Source organism: Lucilia sericata, unplaced genomic scaffold (assembly GCF_015586225.1).
Source record: "Lucilia sericata isolate MDLA Ls3-8-SP2 unplaced genomic scaffold, ASM1558622v1 Contig000210F_arrow, whole genome shotgun sequence".
NCBI lineage: Eukaryota > Metazoa > Arthropoda > Insecta > Diptera > Calliphoridae > Lucilia > Lucilia sericata.
Genome location: NW_023994238.1, coordinates 39,135 through 60,753, shown reverse-complemented (window position 1 = coordinate 60,753; position 21,619 = coordinate 39,135). Strand labels below are relative to the sequence as shown.

Sequence of the window (21,619 nt, the reverse complement as noted above, 5' to 3'; positions counted from 1 at the left end):
GCGAACAAAAGAACGAGAGAACAACAAGAGTTTAAACTCAGTTTAATAAATTGAAATCAATTGAGCATGATTTTTAAACCGGATTTCCTACAAATGCAAACATGAATGTATGTATGTATATGTGAGTGATTTTTGTTTTTAATGGCAAATTGAAACGCCTGTCATGTTTTCTACTCACATCTTCTTCTCCTCTTATTGTTACTGCATGTAAAGTTAGCGGTGGTTGTTTTGTGTGTTTGTGTTTTTAACACATTTTGAAAGACTTGTATGGAAAATAATTTTATTTTGGCTTCATTTGCCACATTGTAGTTGATGGTCCGGCTAGTAGAGAACTCACTCACTCAGTTAAACCCGAGAAAACTCGTTCGCATAGAAAATTCAATTACTATTTCGAAATCATTCTGTAGTTATAGGCCTAAACAAACGGACGGTTTAAACGGATTTATACATGAAAAACGAAAGAAATTAAAAAAAGAAAAATAAACAAAATTTTAAAAAAAGTTAAAAAGAGAAAATATAAGGAAAATAATAAAGAAAAGAATTAAATACAGTGCATTAAAGAAGAATTAAAAAAGAAAATTTAAAACAAAAGATTTATCTAAAAAAAATTATTAAAGTGTTAATAAAAGTATTGAAATTTAGAGAAAATTTAAAAAAAAAATACAATTATAAAAATATTAAGAAATTTTATAAAAGTGCGAAAAATCTACAAAAAAGTTTAAATAAAAAGAAAAATTTTAAATATATTTGTTTAAAAAAGTTCAACCTGGGTAGTCCATATATAAATCATATGCCCACGGGCTCGGAAAGCCCGCTTGCTTTAGCTAACGATATCGCTTCTACTACACAAATTGCTTCACCTTTATCTTCCGGCTCTTCAAAAGCAGCAACAGCTAATAAACCATTTCATTTATCACAAAATTCCGCTTTTAATTTAGCCTTACGCACCTCAACAACATTTAACGCTTTTCAAGCTGCCGTAGCCGCCGGTATTAACGGTTTTTCATCGCCTTTACAAACGCCGCCGGTACAATCACCTCTTAGTTTATATACACGTTTCAGCGAACGTTGTGAAGAAAGTTCGGATTATAGTTCCATTTCGGCCATTAACAATAATACGGATAACGATAACATGGATTTGATAAATCCCTATATGAGACATCATACATTTGCTGCGGCAGCGGCACAACAAAATAATACAGCGTCAGTAAATTTACTTAATCGCAGTCCGCCTCTGCATCATCATCAGAATCATATAGGTAATGGGTTTCCAGATCCCTCACAAATGGATTATCAAAATCAATTATTGGATTATCATAGTGCGGCCGCAGCAGCAGCCTATGCGGCCAACAATAACAATCATTTAACGGGACCCTTAATGCTTTTGAAAAATAACAATAATAACAATAATATGGATAAAATGAATTCTGTTTGCAAATCGCCTAGATCGGTAGATGACTCCTCTACACCGCCACCTTTACTCTCGAGTCATGAGAATAATAATACAAATATTTCACAAACCTCATCCCGCCTACAGTCTGAATCACCCGATAATTGTCATAGTACTTTAAATCAAAGATCACGCTATGACAATAATTCTAGTCCCGGTGTAGATAGTTCAAAATCATTTTCCGTTAGCCAGCGTTCTAGTGAAGAAGCCGGCAATAATAGTGAATCAAGTCCTCCGCCCTCTGACTATAGTCCCGAAAATCTTTCAAGTCGTAAATTTACTTCTTCCAATACGGGCCATCCATTGGGTATACACAACAATAATAATATAGGTTTGGATCATAAATTACCTTTGAGTTTCTTGGGTCCTCCCCTGGCGGCCTTACATTCCATGACCGAAATGAAAACTGGTAATGGGTCGGGTAATGCAGCTTTAAATGGTTCTTATGGTGGTCAACAAAATTCCCATATGATTGGTGAGAATCGTTCGAATTCTTCTTCGGGTTCAAATGCGTGCACGACTAATACACAAACACAGGGCACCGCAAATCCTCATGGTATTGATACGATTTTATCGAAACCACCACCAGTTACATCGGCGGGATTAAGTGCTTTAACGGGAGGTAAGTTAAGATGAGAAATATACTAGAACTGACAACAATTTTTGGTATCACAAAGTGATCGAAATTTCTTTACAACTAAATAAAAATATCAGTTGCTATCAAATGGCGTAATTTGGTCTTATTTGGTGGATATAGAAAAAATAGGTTAATTGTTTTGTGTGTAATAGGATTTAGTTCAATCTAAATTATATTTAAGATTCGATTACGTTTAACACCCACATTTTTCCCATCTCATTAAAAACTGTCTGGCCTTAATTAAACTTCTTATTATTGTTATTAATTAAATGAAATAAAAATTATTTAATACTTTTTAACAATATCTCATACAAATAACGCCAGACATCTAATTGAAGGTCTATAAAATAATCATAGCTTTTTTTTTTGTCAAAACCAATTTGTGACAGTCATCATTTAGACACATTTTACCTTTAAATAAGTACGACAATTATATACCAAAATGCCGAAGTGTCAATCATTTGTCATATAGAGTAATTATGATTTGTATTTAGCTGCCAAATTAAATACCAGAACTAATTGTCATTAAATACATAAAAAAAATTCAAAGCGAAAAATAAGCGTAAATGTCAAATACATAAAATTTTAAGAAAATTAGAGAAAAAGAGTGAGCATTGTTGTTTTGAAAACCATGACAGATGTAGATATTTTGTATAGAAATTCGTATAAAAGACATTTAAATGTCAATAATTATGTTTAAATCATTTTAGTAATATTATAAAATTTTCCATAATATTGACACTTAATATTATTGTTAATAATTTTTAATAGAATTAAATTATAAAATAACTATAAATAAATATTAATATAAAAGAAATTATGTCAAATTTAATAGTTTTTTATTAAAAATAATATTAAATAATTAAACATTTTATAAGTTCCGTATATTTTGTTGTGAGAGAGAGAGAGAGAATGAAACAACAAAAACCGGTCACATGTCACAATATCCGACGACACTGTAACACTTTTAAAACAGAAATGTATGAAAATGTTCAATAAGGTTTTCAGAAGAATGCACTCTTTTTCGAAAGAGAATTGAGACTGATTACACCCATTTTCTATTAGAAACTTTAGCATTGTTTGCAATTTTTAATCACATTCGAGTCATTTATGACTCTTCTGCACGATTAAAATGCTCTTATTTTCTGATCATAAATGTATCATTCGTCTGGAGGAAAGTGTAACCTATCCGCGACTATTCTAAAAGATTAATTTATGAGCACTTCATTTAAACAGTTTCAACTCATTTTTATATCTATTTTGAGTCGAAATACTGGTCGTTATAGGGTCATTTTCGATCCATATTTAAGTAATTTTTAAGCCTTTTCTGAGTCATTTTTATTCTTGTTACAAACAACCCAGTTAGCATTTTTTAAAATTTTTGATCACATTCGAGTCATTTATGACTCTTATTCACGATTAAAATGGTCACATATGCTCTGATTCTGATCATAAATGATACATTCGTCGGGAGAAAATGACACTCTATCCGCAACTCTTCTAAAAGTGTCATTTATGAGCACTTCATTTGAACAGTTCCAATTCTATTTTATATCTATTTTGAGCCTTTTCTGAGTCATTTTTATTGTTGAGAAGAGATTTTCTAAAAGAGGGATTATATGGAGACAGGGGGTTAATATGGTCCTATTCTTATAAATTTTGGTAGAGGGCTCTACGTCTGCATTAGTTATATATGCAGAATATCATCGTGATATTAGTGTTTATAAGTGAATTTTGACCATTAAGTCTGAAGGGGACTTGGTATGGGGGATAGGGTCAAATGAGGCCCGATCATTACGAAAATCAGCTATATCATTAAGACTTATATAAAACTAAGTTTTATCGATTTTTAGAGTAATACAAGAACATTTAACATATTTATGAGCCCAAAAGCCCTATTCGGGTGGTACGGTTGTATGGGGCTATACTAAATAATGGACCGATTTTAATAATTTTCAATAGGCTTCGTTCTTGGGTCAAAAGAAGTGTATGTGCCAAATTTCATCTGATGATTTTGAAAATTGCGAGCTGTAGAGTGCGCACAAGGTTTAGATAGACAGACAGACGGATGGACAGCTAAAAAGACTCAAAAAGTGATATAATGAACAGATTTTAACTGTTTTCAACAGGCTTCGTTCCTGGGTCAAAAGAAGAGTATGTGCTAAATTTCCTCTGATTATCTTGAAAATTGCGACCTTTAGAGTGCGCACAAGGTTTACATAAACAGACAGATAGACGGACAGACAGAAGGACTCAGAAAGTGACTCTGAACCGAATGGTATACTTTAAGGTGGGTGTTACAAACATCAGTAGAAACGTATAATTCCCTCCCAACTATAGTGATGTATGGTATAAACATGAAAGTTATTGCTCATCTACAAAATTCCTCATTTAAAACATTCCTTGACAGACAACTAAAGCTTTACATTACCCAAATCATATAAGATATTACTAGTTCCAATATATATATGAGAGAAACAGATTCTTTAATATAAACTCTATATATTTCAATCAAAATTAATCATTTCCATTTCTCCTTTTCCCTCTCACATTCCAGGCGGCATACCACGATTTTCCATAGCGGCAGCAGCAGCGGGCATGGCCCAATATTTGTCACAAAATCAAGGTACCCCCTTAAAAACACATGCCGGTCATATGGTTGATCGCACACATTTATATTGGCCCGGACTGCAAGGTCTGGTGGCAAATCCAATGGCGTGGCGAGAACGTTTATCAAATACAAGTAAGTTTTACAAAACAAAAAAAAGTTCAATTCATTAAAAGATTTTTATTGACTTTAAAATTAGTTCCAACTCATTAATTAATGTTGAAGTTAATTTAATAAGAAACCTAAATTAATCCATTCCATGGAGTATTTATATCAACTTGATGACATAAAGATGATTTGTCAGAAAAAAATAATCTTTATTATATGGGGCGGACACACCTTGTAGAGGACTTCTGCGTCTTTTAAACTCTGCTGGTATGTTTTCTTTGTAACAATATGAAAGTGATGATTCCGCTGTTTCTTTTGATTTGCTAATGATCATGATCAAGCGATTATTGATCAGACTTATATTTTTACGTCTTATAAGACAGAGTTTCTTAAACTATTAACCAAGGAAATGTGTTTAAAACTGTTGTTTAAGAAACTCTTTTAAAGATCTTCTTAACATTTAACATACTCTGCCCAAATGATCTGAGTTTGAATGATCTTGTAAATGATTTTGATTTTGTTTTTTTTTTTGCCTTAAGCTGATGAGCTGTTGCTAATGTGATCAGTGTAAAATTTCCTTATTTTTTTTCTCTCTCCCATCTCTCCCTAACGATGAGTTCCGATCAATGTTAAACTCATTAAATTTTAATAAAAGAAATGAAAATTAAACCTCATCTGATGGTTTCTTCATCAAGTGTTTAATGTCTTTAAAAAAGATAATACCCCCAAAGACACAGATGCATCCGTGATGAACAATGAAAAAAAAAATATATGAAATATTAATTTACTTTATTATTGTTGTGTTTGTAGGAACTGATCTCGTTGTTATTGATCCCAAATGTGAAGTATGTAGTTTATTGTCAATGAACCAGTTGGTTTCATGTTTAGTTCATTAAATTTTTATTAAAACATGTGAACAGAGAGAGCGAGATCTGCTTTAAAGTCAGATTTTTTTGCAAGTCACTGCAATTGTGTTTTGTTTTCTTTTAAGAAATTGATTGTTGGAGTCCAGAAGATGTGTCTTGGTTAAGCTCATTAAATAATCACTTGTGATCATGTTTTTCTTTTTCCAAATATTTGTTTATTTTTATAAATTAAGTGTGTCTATGAATTTTGAGTTATAAAATTAATTATATCGAGGGAAGATGGTACGAAATACTAACAGAATAATGCCTTGTTTTTATTACGAATATATCGGGGGCCTTCAGAAAATTTCAATAAATGTATAGACAGACGGACATTAGAAGTAATTTATGTTATTCGGAACCTTAAGTCTATCACTGGAACCTGTCAGGAATATTGAGGAAATCATTGTTATTGCAGATCTGGTTGTAAGTAGGTTATGATGATCTTTTTTTGGCGGGATTTACCCAGTTTTGACGGTTTCTGTTCGTTTAGTAGATGTATGCTGAAGTTAGTGTCCCTATAGGAAGGAAACAAATCTTGACTTCTTGGAGTTGGTTGTTGGATTATGATGACCTTTGTTTTATCAATATTTGCCTCTTTCTTATCTGGGTATAAGGGATTACTCTGTTCATACCTGACCTATGGGAATGAGATAAATCTTGTCTTCTTGATGGAGTTCATGCCTCGGTCTTATATATATGTATCTAAGTACTAGTGTCGAATCAACAACGTTATCTAAGTAGAGTATCAGCGCGATCTTAAGAAGTTGAGAAATGCTTACGAATTGAGTTGTTGTTGTAATAGTTCGTTTGTTGCCGATAGTTCTTTTCTGAAATAGATAAATAATGTCTTCTCGATGGAGTTCATGCCTCGGACTAATAAATATCTCTCTAAGTGCTATTGTTGAATCAACAGCGTCATCTCAAACTATAGCTGCGCGGTCTTCAGAAGTTAAGAAATGCTTGAGAATTGAGTTGTTGTAACAGTTCGTCTGATGTCGATAGTTCTTTTCTTCAAAAAAAACGTTCGGTTGGTACAGAAGTCGATGTGTTGACTATCTCAGGTCGTTCCGAAGTAAAGATCCGAGGATTGTTTGAACGTAGAGTTCCTTAGTTGTTGTTGAAGTTGATGGGCGTTCTGCTTCTGTTGTATGACAGTTGTATAGTGACTTACTGATAGCATGTTGCTCTCAAGGTAATGAGCACTATTGACGCATTGTCTGTCATTGCACAGCGTGACTGTAATGAAAAAAGATTCGATAGCTCAGAAATATGTTCTCTCCTCGCAAAGTTGACGAGTTTATATTAGTAATTTGAACCGATTTTTGACATTTATTACCGCAGCAGATTCAATTCATATTGTACTGAAGCAAAATACTTGTTTACAATCCGGCATGTAGGACTCAAGGTGGTCCGCACTATTGACATGAATAGCTGGCATTTCTTCTTCTTTTACTCGCATTGCCTGTCATTAAACAGTGGGACCGCAATGACAAAAGATCCGATAGCTTGAGTGAATGAGCAAAGTGCTTGCTTATGATCACACAGAATTATGTTGTCTAGTCTTTGGAGTGAAGAGATAAGACCTGGCAAAGTGGACAGGTTCATATTAGTAATTTGAACCGATTTTCGACTTTCATGCCGCAGCGAGATTACCATGGCAACAGATTCGATTCATAGAGTACCAATATATTTGTTTAAAATCCTTCGGAATCGTGTTCCGAAATTGCCACCCGATCTGAGAGATAAGACCACCAAGACATGCTTATGATCCGTGCGGAATCGTATTCCAAATCTGTCATCTGACCTGGGAGATAAGGTCGTCAAGACAAGTACCCACGTTAGGCAACTGATATTAACTCGAAGGTGAAGAGTTGATAACATTCACCGAATTTCGACTTTTATATCCATTCGAAAAACAAATCTATAAAGCTTACATGTGGGTTTTAAACATTGTCACCGATCCGCACTTCTTATGGTTATAATATCATAAGCTTTTGAGCTTAATTTCGTGTCAGTTGGTGGATTAGTCTGTAGACTAGTTCGTGAACTAATCTATAGATTATTTCATGAACTAATCTATAGACTATATTAAAAACTAGCATATAGACTATATCACGATCTAATCTATAGACTAGACTATAGGCTAGTTCGTGATGTAGTCTATAGACCAGTTCCTGATCTAGTCTATAGACTAGTTCGTGATCTAGTCTATAGATTAGTTCGTGATATAGTCTATATGCTAGTTTTTAATGTAGTCTATAGACTAGTTCGTGATCTAGTCTATAGATTAGTTCGTGATATAGTCTAAAGAATAATTCGTGTTTTAGTCTATAGACTAGTTCGTGTTCTAGTCTAGACTATAGTCTATAGACTGGTTCGTGATATAGTCTATAGATTAGTTCGTGATATAGTCTATATGCTAGTTTTTAATGTAGTCTGTAGACTAGTTCGTGATCTAGTCTATAGATTAGTTCGTGATATAGTCTAAAGAATAATTCGTGTTTTAGTCTATAGACTAGTTCGTGATATAGTCTAAAGAATAATTCGTGTTTTAGTCTATAGACTAGTTCGTGTTCTAGTCTAGACTATAGTCTATAGACTGGTTCGTGATATAGTCTATAGATTAGTTCGTGATATAGTATATATACTAGTTTTTAATGTTATATAGACTAGTTCGTTAGCTTTTAATGTAGTCTATAGACTAGTTCGTGATCTAGTCTATAGATTAGTTCGTGATATAGTCTAAAGAATAATTCGTGTTTTAGTCTATAGACTAGTTCGTGTTCTAGTCTAGACTATAGTCTGTGTACTACCTATAGATTAGTTCATGATATAGTCTATATGCTAGTTTTTAATGTAGTCTATAGACTAGTTCGTGATCTAGTCTATATATTAGTTCGTGATATAGTCTATAGAATAATTCGTGTTTTAGTATATAGACTAGTTCGTGATCTAGTTTATTCACCAGTTGGTGGATTAGTCTGTAGACTAATCCATAGATTAGTTCATGAACTAATCTATAGACCAGTTCGTGGTCTAGTCTATAGACTAGTTCGTGTTCTAGTCTATAGGCTAGTTCGTGATGTAGTCTATAGACTAATTCGTGATCTTTTCATGGACTAGTTCGTGTTCTAGTCTATAGGCTAGTTCGAGATCTAGTCTATAGACATGGTCAGTTCTATAGTGTAGTTCGTGATCTAGTCTACAGCCCAGTTCTAATTACTGATCTACCCAATAGACTAGTTTGTGATTTTGAGCTTAATTTCCCGTCAGTGAAAGCTTTTTTATGAAAACTGATTAATATTTTGTATTGTAAAAGACCAACTAAGGTTTATTTTAAAACAAAATGGCGTCCACTTTAAATAGTTATCTCCACCAAAATTTAATTACCAAAACTATTAATGACTTTTTTTTATTAATTTCCTCTTAAGTTTGTTTCCATTTTGAAACCACAAAAAATGCCATAAAATTTAAGGTGGCTGATTTAAAATCAAACTAAAACAAATAAACTTAAATGACAAATTAGATTCTTGTTTGTTTTCTACGTTTTATTTTATTACAACTATTATGGCTACAGAATTTATTACCAATTTTGAGAGATTTTATCAAATCATAAAGTTATAAAATTTAAATTTTTCCTCAAAAAAACACAAATAAATTTAACATATTTCTTATAGCAAGAAGATTATCATCTTTTTCACATAATTTTCAAAACAAAACAACTGCTGTTGTTTGTGTGTTTAAGAAATTTCCCCGTGTAAGGAACATATTTATATTAAAATAAAATAACGCTCAAACCATATATGATTATAGGTTTTCGGAAAATAAATAATAATATGAGACATACCTAGACACCTCACACTTTTTGAACATTTAAAGTTTCTTGTGATTTTTTGACGTTACAAAGTTTAAAAAGAAACCACCAAATGTTTCTTTTATATAAATATGTCTAGCTAAAAGGAAAAACTAAATAAACTTGCTTAAAGTGATAGACAACAACAAAAGTTTTCCCAAAAAATTTAAAAAAAAATATCTAGATCTTTGTAACAAAAAAATATATAAAAAAATATGTTGCCACATTATTATGTGTAGCATAGAAACAACATTCTCTCTCTCTTACACTCTCTGCTATAACAAAATACGCACACACTTCAACAACAAACCCTGTAAATGTAAACGGAAGGAAACCAACAAGCTAAAGGGAGGTTTTAACCTAAAACTTACTGGTTTGTTTTGCCTTTTGTAAAAGTATGTGTAAGTGTGTTGGGTGGGGTGGTAAAGAAGTCTGGAGATACAAATAAATTCTTAAATGGAGCATGATATTTTTTTTCTTGTACATTTTTTTTTCATATGGTTCGTTTTGTTTATAAATGTTCATGATTATTAAAATGTTGTTGCTGCTGTAGTCTTGTCATGTTAACAACAAGACTAACACCAACATAAACAGGAAATCTGTTTGGGGTATTCTAAAGGAATGAGTAAGAGATTTTATGAAATATACAGTATGTATTTAGGAGCCATATACAGACAAGTACATGTGTTTAAATGTGTAAAATGGAGTTTGATATGTATTATTTGGGGGGGTTGTTTATAAAAACATCTGTATAGTTGTCTTATAAATACGTATACATAGTATATGTATGTGTGTTTGTGTTTGTATATATTTGTTAAAAAATTTGTTTCTTTGTTTGTTGGTTTTTTTTTACCATTTTTATTATTAAATAACAAAGAAAGCTTTATTTTTGGTTCATATTAAAAAGCTTTTCAGTCGGTGTATTTTATACATACATATATTTGTATGTTTTTGGTTTATTTCGTTAAAATGGCGTTTACTTTGTTTAAGGATTCATTTTTATTTATTTTTTTCCAGTTTTTATTTTATTATTTGTGTATTTTTAGCAATCTGTTTATTTACATATATGCATATTTTTGTGTGTTTATATTCTTGTCATTTCAAATTTATTTTAATATTTAAGATTTATTTTGTTAATAAAGTTTAAAAAAAGAGCACTTTATGGCAATAGGAATACAAGAGCAAATATGTTAATAAGGATAATAAGATGTATAGTCTAGCTTGTGATGTAGTCTATAGACTAATTTGTGATCTACTCCAGAGACAAGACTATAGACTAGACTATAGACTAGACTATAGGCTAGACTATAGACTAGACTATAGACTAGACTATAGACTAGACTACAGACTAGACTATAGACTAGACTACAGACTAGACTATAGACTAGACTATAGGCTAGACTAGTTTATGATCAAGTTCATAGACTAGTTCATGATCTAGTCCATAGACTAGTTTGTAATCTTATCCATATACTAGTTTGTGATCTAGTCTATAGACTAGTTCGTGATCCAGCCTATTGACTAGTTCGTGATCTACTCTATTGACTATTGGTATATATACTTGTTCGTGATCTGGTCTATAGACTAGTTCGTGCTCTTGTCTGTAGACTAGTTCGCGATCTAGACTATAGACTAGTCCATAGACTAGTTCATGACTAGCCCATAGACTAGTTGTGAGATCTATCCCATGGAACAGTTGGTGATATAGTTCGTGTTCTAGGCTACAGATTAGTTCGTAGTCCAGTCTATAGAATAGTTCAGTCCATGAGTAGTGTAGTTCAGATATGTCCAGTAGACCTGTAAAGCTAGCAATCACATGGCTTAGTTGTAAACTTGTTAAACCTGCTATTTATCTGCACTTAACTGTTATTATCTCTATAACATATACATTTCTTATTTATTTATTTATTCATTTATCATGGTTATAAATGGAAAAAATATGTCCAAGTCCTTTTTAATAAATCATAAATGAAATTAAATATATGTAAATAAATTTAATAAATACATATTTATTAAAAATAAAAATCTGTCTACAAAAACAACAAATATAATAAAATTTATAAAATAGCACAAAAGAGCTTTATACAGATGCAATTGTTGTATATAGATTTTAATTTAATAGAATATTTTTTGCCCATCACTGCTTTTCTACTATAGCATTAAACTGATTATTATTATTGTTGTTGTTTGCAGTCATTTGCTGAAAATTCGATTAAACTGATGTGATAATAAAATTTAATTAAATTTAATTATGTTTGTGTCTCATTAAATATTGGTTCATTATTTGCAATAAATTGCCATTATTTGTATTTATTCAGGCATTTATTTAATATAAAATACCATTTTGTTGTTCTTATTGTTATTTACTTTTTTATTTATGCATAAATATGAGTCTGATACTGCATATAGTTAAGCAACATTTAATAACCAAACCAAGTAACCCTTTTTGTTTGCCAAATCAACACACATACACACGTGTGGAGACGATTTAATAAAAATTGCATTTATTAACAATTGCAATCAGTTTAAGGGGGGATATAGTGCAAGGTTTCATTGACAATTAAATCAATTTTTATTGACACCTGATATATGAAATAAACCACTTTGGTGGAGGGGGGGTTATTGATATTGTTCATTTTGTTATTTTTTTTTTTGCAAATTTAATGATGTTTATTTAAAATTTCATAGCAAATTACGATTTCCCCTTCCATGTTGCAGAGGAGAAAAAAAAAAAACAAACTCTGACATGTTTTATTTATTAATGATAAGATAATAAAGTTTGCTAAATTAATAGTAAATAGTTATAATATTATTTGCATAAACTATTTTTAATAATTAACAGACAATTTTTAGTTATAAAAAAATACAACTTAATTTCTATTGTTTTTTTTTTTCGTTTGAAATTATCATAAATTTTTTTATGATTTCACATTTCTTTATATTAGTTGTTAATATTATAAAAATTAGCAAGTTTTTTATTAAACAATTTTAATAAAGTTTTATTAGTGATATCCGTTAAATGATTAAATATTTAAAAATATAGAGATATTTTTGATAGTGAAAAGATTTTTGAATAAACTAAACAGATTTTTAAATTAACAGCTAATTTTTATGAATAATTAAGGGAAGTCATGTTCGTGATCTAATTTTCAGTCTAGTTGCTGATCTAATCTAATCTATAGACTAGGTCGTGATCAATTCTATTGTCTAGATCATGATGTACTACTTTAGTATATAGCTCTTCAGCTAGTTAGTATACTAAATCATGATCTAGCCTATAAACTAAATCGTGATCTAATCTACAGATTATATAGACTATTTCCTGATCTATTCTATATTCTAGTTCGTAATGTAGTCTATAGACTTGTTCGTCATCTACTCTTCAGTCTAGTTTCTGATCTAATCTATAGAATAGTTCATGTTCGTGATCTAGCCTGTAAACTAGTTTGTGATATAGTCTAAAGAATAGTTTGTGATATAGTCTAAAGAATAGTTCGTGATCTATTCTATAGACTAGTTCGCAGTCTAGTCTATAGACTTTTTTCTGATCTACTCTTCAGTCTAGTTCCCGATCTAGTCTATAGAATAGTTCATGACTAATCTACAGGCTAGTTCGTGATCAGTTCTATAGCCTACTTTGTTGCCTAGTCTATAGTCCAGTTCGTGATATAGTAGACTAGTCTGTGATCTAGTCAATATACTAATTCGCGATCTAGTCTATAAACTAGTTTGTGAAATAGTCGTGATCTATTCTATAGTCTAGTTCGTAATCTATTCTATAAATATGTCAGTTTAGTTCCTGATCTAGTTTATATAATAGTTCGTGGTCTAATCTATAGACTAGTTCGTGATCAATTACATAGTCTACTTTATGGTCTAGTCTATAGTCCAGTTCGTGATATAGTAGACTAGTTAGTGATCTAGCGAGTACACTAATTAGTGATCTATCCTATAAACTAGTTTGTGATATAGTCTAAAGACTAGCTCGTGATCTATTCTATGGACTAGTTCCTAATTCAGTATATAGACTTGTTCGTGATCTACTATTCAGTCTAGTTCCTCATCTACTCTATAGAAGAGTTTATGGTCTAATCTATAGATAGTTCGTGATCAGTTCTACTTTGTGGCCTAGTCTATAGTCCAATTCGTAATATACTTAGTATACTAGTTCGTGATCTAGTCAGTATACTAATTGGCGATCTAGCCTATAAACTGGTTTGTGATGTAGTCTAAAGATTAGTACGTGATCTATTCTATACTTTAGTTTGTAATCTAGTCTATAAATATGTTAGTGATCTACTCTTCAGTCTAGTTCCGGATCTAGTATTATTTGTGGTCTTATCTATAGATTAGCTCGTGATCAATTCTAGTTTAGTTTGTGATCTAGTCTGTAGTTCAGTTTGTGATCTAGCCTATAGTCCAGCTCGTGATCTAGCTCACCCTGTTTTTAGTAGTTAACTGTGCTATATGGAAGTTAACAGCTATATGTTGTTGTTGTAGTTTCTAAAAATAATAAATTTCCTAATTTCAGCTCTTTTCAAAAATAGTAGTATTTTTACTAATTTTTTTTTCAAAAATTGCCTGAAATCAATACAACAGCTTTTTTATCTGAGAAAAATCATAAAATAATAAAAGAATTGAATTTTTTATTTTTTTAAAAATAGTAGTATTTTAGTACTTTTTTCAAAACCCTTACAAAATTGAAATTAATCCCAGTTTAACAAGAAAAATCTGTAAAAACATAAATAAAATATGATTTCAGCTTATTTGAAAAATAGTAGTATTTTTAGTACTTTTTATACTATAAAAATACCAAAAAATTGTTTTTTAATGGAAAATAGTAGTATTTTAATACTTTTTAAAACTTGTAGCAAAAAATCACAATTCTCGCCTGTTGATATTTCTAAAAACTTTAAAATTTTTGTCTATAAATTTATATTTTAATCACTAACTCTCCGCCTACTCCCCCTTTCCCTATAAGTATGCTTTATATAATTTTTCAAAAACTTTTCTTTTTTAACAGCTGTAAGACGAATTTAATGTCTAGCATTAATTCATAAACAATTAATAAATGTCAAAAATTTTTGTTGTTGTTGTTTTGTTGCCTCGTAGTGGGGACATGTGCCTCAATGTCATTAGCATGATTTAGTGGTGGGTTTTCTATAGCTTTGCATATTATACAGTGATTTCCTTTCTGCTGTCCTGCAAACCATTTGTTAAGTTTGTTTTATGTTTGTTAAAACATTATTTGATAATTAAATTATTTAACATCATTTTGTTTACGTTTAAAAACTTTTCATTATGCTTATAATTGTAAACAAGATGATAAAATAAAAGTTTTGTGTTGTTGAGAAAAGTTTAACGTCGTGGATTTGTATTAATTGTAAAGCATACCTTAAGGTGGTAGAGGTTGGAAGGACCAATAATTTGTATTGGTAATATAAACTGAAATTAAGAAAATAAAACCAGAAATGGAAAACTATAACCATATAATTTATAACATTTTTGTTTAGAACTAAACTATGTTAGTCTGTTTTTTGTTTTAGAGAAATTTTCTGCTCTAGAAAGTTACCTTTCTCTAACTTAATTAAGTTTATTTCTTTTGTTCCTCATATTTAATACTTTTCTTATACTGTGATTAATATTTTTTGACAAATCCTCTAAGGTATAATTCAGAAAATTTTATTGTTTTTCCCGTTAAAACATTGTTGCTCTAAATGTGTCATTAGTAGAGCCAAAAAAGGGTTTTATTTTACAACAAGTAAAAAAACTTTATTATCATAATAATAATTAATTTTGATAATAATCTACAAATTGCGTTATGACACACATAAAAAGGGTCATATGGGAAAATTAATTTTAATGAGTTCTAAAGGAATGGGCAAAGAAAAAGTGGAGGGGGAGGGGGACAATAATTATGAAAATTTTGTAATAAAGACATTTCAATTAATTAAAAAAAAGGGGTAAGGGATAATTAAGAGCAATAAGAGAAAAGTAGTAGTAAAAGTAAGGATTTTTAATACTGTTTCAGAATTTACCAATTTAAAATCCTTAGAAAGTCAGTGAAAGTATTCTTAACAGATTTTGGCTAAGAGTATTGGAATACAATAAAAATCCTGATTTAGAAATAGTAGTATTTTTACTACTTTTTGAAAAATGTTCCTTAAATCTATTAAATAGCTTTTTAAACTAAGAGGAATCAATAAATATATTTAAAAAGCTGATTTTAACTTATTTTTAAAAATAGTAGTATTTTAGTACATTTCTTCAAAAACCAAATTTTATGCATTTTTTTTATGAAAAATCTCTAAAAAGTGTAAAAAACTTCATTTCAGCTCTTTTTGAAAAATAGTAGAATTTCTACTACTTTTACAAAAAGTGCTTAAAACCTTAAAATAGGTTTTTAAATTAAGAAAATCTATAAAAATATCATAAAAAATTATTTTAGTTTATTTCGAAAAGAGTAGTATAAAAGTACTTTTTTCAAAACATTTTATTAAAACCAAATATTAGGCAAAAATTTTAACAAATTGCCTAAAACCTATAAAATAGCTTTTGAAGCTAAAAGAATCCATAACAATTTTGAAACAAACTGATTTCAACTTGTTTTTAAAAATAGTAGTATTTTAGCCCTTTTTTCAAAAACGTTTCAAAAACCAAATTTTTGCTATTTTAATAAGAAAAATCTCTAAAAATAGTGAAAAACTCGATTTTAGCTCTTTTTGAAAATTAGTAGTATATATACTACTTTTCCCAAAAATTGCATAAAACTAATAAAATAGCCTTTTATACAAAGAAAATCAATAAATTTAATAAAATAAATCCGATTTAAAGTCAGTTTGAAAATAGTAGTATTTTAGTACAATTTTTCAAAAACGTTTAAAAACCAAATTTTATGCATTTTAATTTGAAAAATCTTCAAAAACAATAAAAAAATCGATTTTAGCTCTTTTGACAAAGTTTTAGTACTTTTACAAAAAGTGCCTAAAGTACTATTTTACAAAACCCTTTCTAAATCCAAATTTTATGCGTTTTAATATTAAAAATCTTTAAAAACAATAAAAAAGTCGACGTTAGCTTTTTTAAAAAATAGTACTATTTCCACTACTTTTTACAAAAAGTGCCTAAAGTCAAGAAAATAACATTTTAGTTTAAAAAAATCAATAAATATAATAAGTGATTTTAACTCATTTCACAATTAGTAGTATTTTAGTACTATTTTCAAAAATCGTACTAAACCTGAATAATAAGGAGTTTTAATAAGAAAAATTCTTTAAAAGTAATAAACAATGAGCAGTTTAAAAAAAATCTCTATAAAATAAAAAAGTGAATTCTGTGATTTGAAAAATAGTAGTATTTTTAGAACTTTTTACAAAAAGTGCCTAAAATCAATGAAATATTATTTTAATTAAAGAAAATCAATAAATATATTAAAATACATAATTTTAACTTATTTCAAAATTAGTAGTATTTTAGTACTATTTTTTAAAATCTTACTAAACCTGAATAAAAAGGAGTTTTAATGAGAAAAATACTCTAAAAGTGATAAATAGTAAACATTTTAATAAGAAAAAATCTCCAAAATGTCTAATAACGATTTCTGATGATTTTGAAAAATAGTAGTATTTTCAGTACTTTTTACAAAAAGTGCATAAAGTCAAGGAAATAACATTTTAGTTTAAGAAAATCATGAAATATAATAAAATAATGATTTTAACTCGATTAAAATTAGTAGTATTTTTGTACTATTTTCAAAAATGTTACTAAACATGAATAATAAGGAGTTTTAATAAGAAAAATCTCCAATAAGTCTTAAAACAATTTCTGATGATTTTGCAAAATATGTAATAGTATTTTAGTGCCTTTTACAAAAAATGCCTAAAGTCAATGAAATTTTATTTTAATTAAAGAAAATCAAGAAATATAACAAAACAATTGCATTTAACACATTAAAAAATTAGTAGTATTTTAGTACTATTTTAAAAAATCTTACTAAAGCGGAATAAAACGCAGTTTTTCCTTTAGTCTTCCTCCAAGCGAAACTCTTTTCGGTTAAAATGTATCTTAAAATTTATCTTAAAGTATTTCTCTTACCTTATAAGAGAAGTGTTGATTGTTGAGATATATTCACCTCATAGGAATTATTGTCCATATTTAGTATTGATAAGCCTGATTAAATGTGCATTTATTTTGACAGGATTATGAAATTAATGGCATGACAAATTTTTTTCATTATTTTTTTGTCTTCAAAACAAAAAAATATCATGTGTTAGAGATGAAGAAAAAAAGAGAATAAATTATATAATGATAAAAAGAAGATAAATAATCAATCCCTTAAATAAAAATAACACGTATTCAATTGTCAGGATATTTTATGCAGTAATGACAGCATAAAAATAACAACAACAACAACTAAACAGTAACAAGGATAAAATAGCATAAACAAAAATTTTATTTTTATGGCAATTATATGAAGGCAATATTTATACACTAATAAACAGGGTGACTTAAGCGATTAGAGACAACTGCTGCTGTTGCTGCTGCTGCTATATATAGCATTAATAATGCTAATAATGCAAACACAGACTTTGGCTATTGCTACTGTTGATGCCAGCAAAAATAAATTTCTCTACAAAACAATAGAATCAAAGGCAAATAAGTAGATATTATTTATAATCAAGGGCTTTATTTAGAGGGAGAAAGAGAGAGAGAGGGAGAGTGTAGCAGCAAAACCTTTAATAAAATAAACACACATTTGTTAAAATGTTTGCTGGGTTTAGAAGTTGTCAGTGTCATTATTACCTTTTACTTTTTTTTGGGATAACTGTGCAAAAAAAAAACAAATACAAAATTATTTGCTCAAGACCTCAGCTGCATAATAAAAAGCCATTTTTCTTATTTCCATTTTTTACTGCACACAACACCAAAAAGTTATAGTCCTAAGGGTCCATCCATTTCGAACGTTTTCTTTAGGATTAGTATTAACGTAGGCAGTATTTGTATGCTGTTTGTTATAATTTTACGGGCTGCATGACAGTATTGATGAAACTTCGTGTTAATAATGACTTAACACAGCTCATTGTCATATATTTTTCAAAAAAATTTTTCCTTAAAAAAAGAGGGTGCAAATAAGGCGTTTTTAGAGGCGGATTTGTTGTATGATTATGGGTTGCCGTTAAGTATTTGTTTATATTTTTATTGATTTGATAAATATTTGTGATTAATCTCAGGATTGTGTAGGTGAAAATGATGTAAATGCTTTTAATGGTGGATTCAAAAATGATTGGCATTTATAATTTTAAATGAAAAAGAAAAAATTATAAATAAAAGAAGCACTTTTCCCAATCCAAATACTGCAAACTTGCTCAATAAAATGTTTATAAGAAAACCCCCCTAATAAAATCTCAAAAACTAACTAGAATCCCTATCAATGCGTTTGTTATTGTAGTTTACAACCGTGATTATATGCTTAAAAGTCTATGAAATTGTACAAAAAAAAAAAAAAAACAAGTAAGAATTTATAGTCAGACATGGCCGACCATATGTTACCCTACACCAGTGATTATTATGTTATAAATGTTGATTATTTTTTAATAATAAAGTATTTAGGTTCGTTTTTACCTTAATTCAAAAAAATTTTAACAATTTGTTGTTGACAAAAAATTGATTGGGATTATACGGAGGCTGGTGGTTAATATGGCCCTATCCTTATTAATTTTGGTAGAGGGTTTTATGTCTACATTAAAGTTATTCATGCAGATCATCGTAATATTAGTGTTTATAAGTGAATTTTGCCCATCATGTTATTTTTTGAAGGGGACTTTGTATGGGGGATAGTGTCAAATGAGGGCCGACCATTAGGAAAATCAGCACTTTCATTAAGAAACTAAGTTTTGCCAATTTTGTGATACAAGAACATTTAGCATATTTATGAGCTCAAAAGTCTTATTTTGGGGGGTACGGTTATATGAGGGCTATACGAAATTTTGGACCGATTTTAAACATTTTCATAAGAAGAGTATGTGCAAAATTTCATCAAATTATCTTGAAAATTGCGACCTGTAGAATACGTACAAGGTTTACATGGACACACAGACGGATGGACGGACGGACGGAAGGAAGGACAGACGAACAGACAGACAGATCGGCTCAGAAAGTGATTCTGAGCCGATTTGTATACTTTAAGGCTGTAGGACCAATTTTTTTGGGTGTTACAAACATCAGCACAAACGCATAATACCCTCCCCACTCTAGTGGTGTAGGGTATAACAAACACTCCATAAATTGGTACTTATTTCTAGGATAAAACACTAAACAAAATAAGCAACAGTAGACACAAAATTAAAACAAGACATAAATAAGAAAACAATGGTTACATTTTCTAAATAGGGAGACAAACAAAACAGAAAATGCTGCTTGAATTTTAATTAATGGCCAACATTTGAAGCTTTAAGTAGCAGAGACCATAATAAGAGTATCATACACACACGCACACGCACACATTTGTAAAAAGAAGGACGTGCTCTTTCATTAAGCAAAACTTACCAGGATTGGTTATGTTTTTGTGGTTGTTGCTTTAAGCTTTGAGCCGCCTCATCTACTGATTAGTACAAGTTGAAGTGTAGTTTTTTTTACGTACTTGTAAGTTTCCCATAAAAACCAAACAAACGTTTTCAGTCTAAGTGTAAAAACCAGTACTAGTCTGACGGTCCTTTCAGGCAATAATTTTGTTGTTACTTTTTTGTGTGCTTTTGTTGTTAATGCTTGTCTTCATTAAGTTTAATGATGGTGTCAACTGTTTTTTTTTTCTTTCTTTCTTTCTTTTTTACTATAGTGTTTTGGGGTTTGTGGAGCTTTCACTAAATAGATTTGTTCTGGGTATTTAATTTGATCAAGAGACAAGAAAAGCAATTAAAACATGTCCTTGTTTTTAAGGATGTTGTCAATTTCAAATGAGCATGAGAAATTAAAATAAAATTGTTTAATTGGCTTGAAATTGAGAGACATAAAAACAAAATTTAGTTGTTAAAAATAAAATTAATAAAAAAAATGGGAAGAAATGGAACGTTACCAAAAACTTAAAAAATATATTATTTTCAATTACCGAGTTTGTAGGTTCAATTCCCACTAAAGACTCTGGTACCATAACCTTATCAACAAGGAATACTTATTTGTGGAAAATTTTACACCGCTAGCTGTTTCCGTTTGCAGCCTATCGTGATCTCATCAAATCAATGGACATGGCTAGAATGGACATGGCTAGATCTAATACATAATTTTGTGGATCAACGAACAATATTTTGAAGTGTTACTAAATCAATTCTCATATTTTTTGATATAAATTAAAATGATTTATTTCTAGATAATTTAGAAACACTTAATAAATATGGATTTTCCCCCTATATTGCTTAAAATCAATATAATCATGATTCACTATAGCTCCTTTTACATGTCAATTGATAAAATACTAATATTCAAGTAAAACTAATAGATTCTCAAGCTTAATTGGGACCATTATGACTGTCGAAACTCTTCTGCAATTAACCACATGTTAGACAACCTGAAATTATAGTCGAGCGTAGCCGACCAGTTAAGAGAATAAAATGTAATTTATTTTTCACAATAAAGCATATCAGTTAAATACCTAATAAGCAATTTATTGATGAAAAAGTACTTTTCTGAAAATTGGGTCTGAAGGAAGGGGTCTTTGAGGATCGGCAGGGTCATCAAGGCAATTATAAAATTAAGTTGTACAGCTTTTTGTCGAAATATGAAATATATAATTATGAACTCAAAACTCCTATTAGGGATGTTCAGTCGTATGTCGTAGGTGATATAATGAACCGATCTTAACCATTTTCAATAGACTGGGACAATAGCAGATCATGTACCAAATTTCATTTCATTATCTTTAAAATTGCAACCTGTAGTTTGATTACAAGGTTTACAAGTCCAATTCGAGGGTTCAATTGTATGGGGACTAGGTAAACTAGGTAATGTACCGATCCTAACTATTTCAAATAGGCTTCGTCCCTGGGACAATAGAATATCACGT

The 21,619-nt window shown here is 29.8% G+C and overlaps 1 protein-coding gene across 1 annotated transcript in view; it reads left to right on the top strand.

The window, feature by feature from the left end:
• The first annotated feature begins 745 nt into the window (after positions 1-745).
• LOC119602152 (hybrid signal transduction histidine kinase M) overlaps positions 746-21,619 on the top strand; it is a 38,552-nt gene continuing 17,678 nt past the window's right edge. Inside the window, exons 1-2 of the mRNA XM_037953511.1 lie at positions 746-2,072; positions 4,645-4,830. Of these exons, the coding sequence (XP_037809439.1) occupies positions 791-2,072; positions 4,645-4,830 (1,468 nt within the window). The 5' untranslated portion in view covers positions 746-790. The remainder of the gene's footprint in view (positions 2,073-4,644; positions 4,831-21,619) is intronic.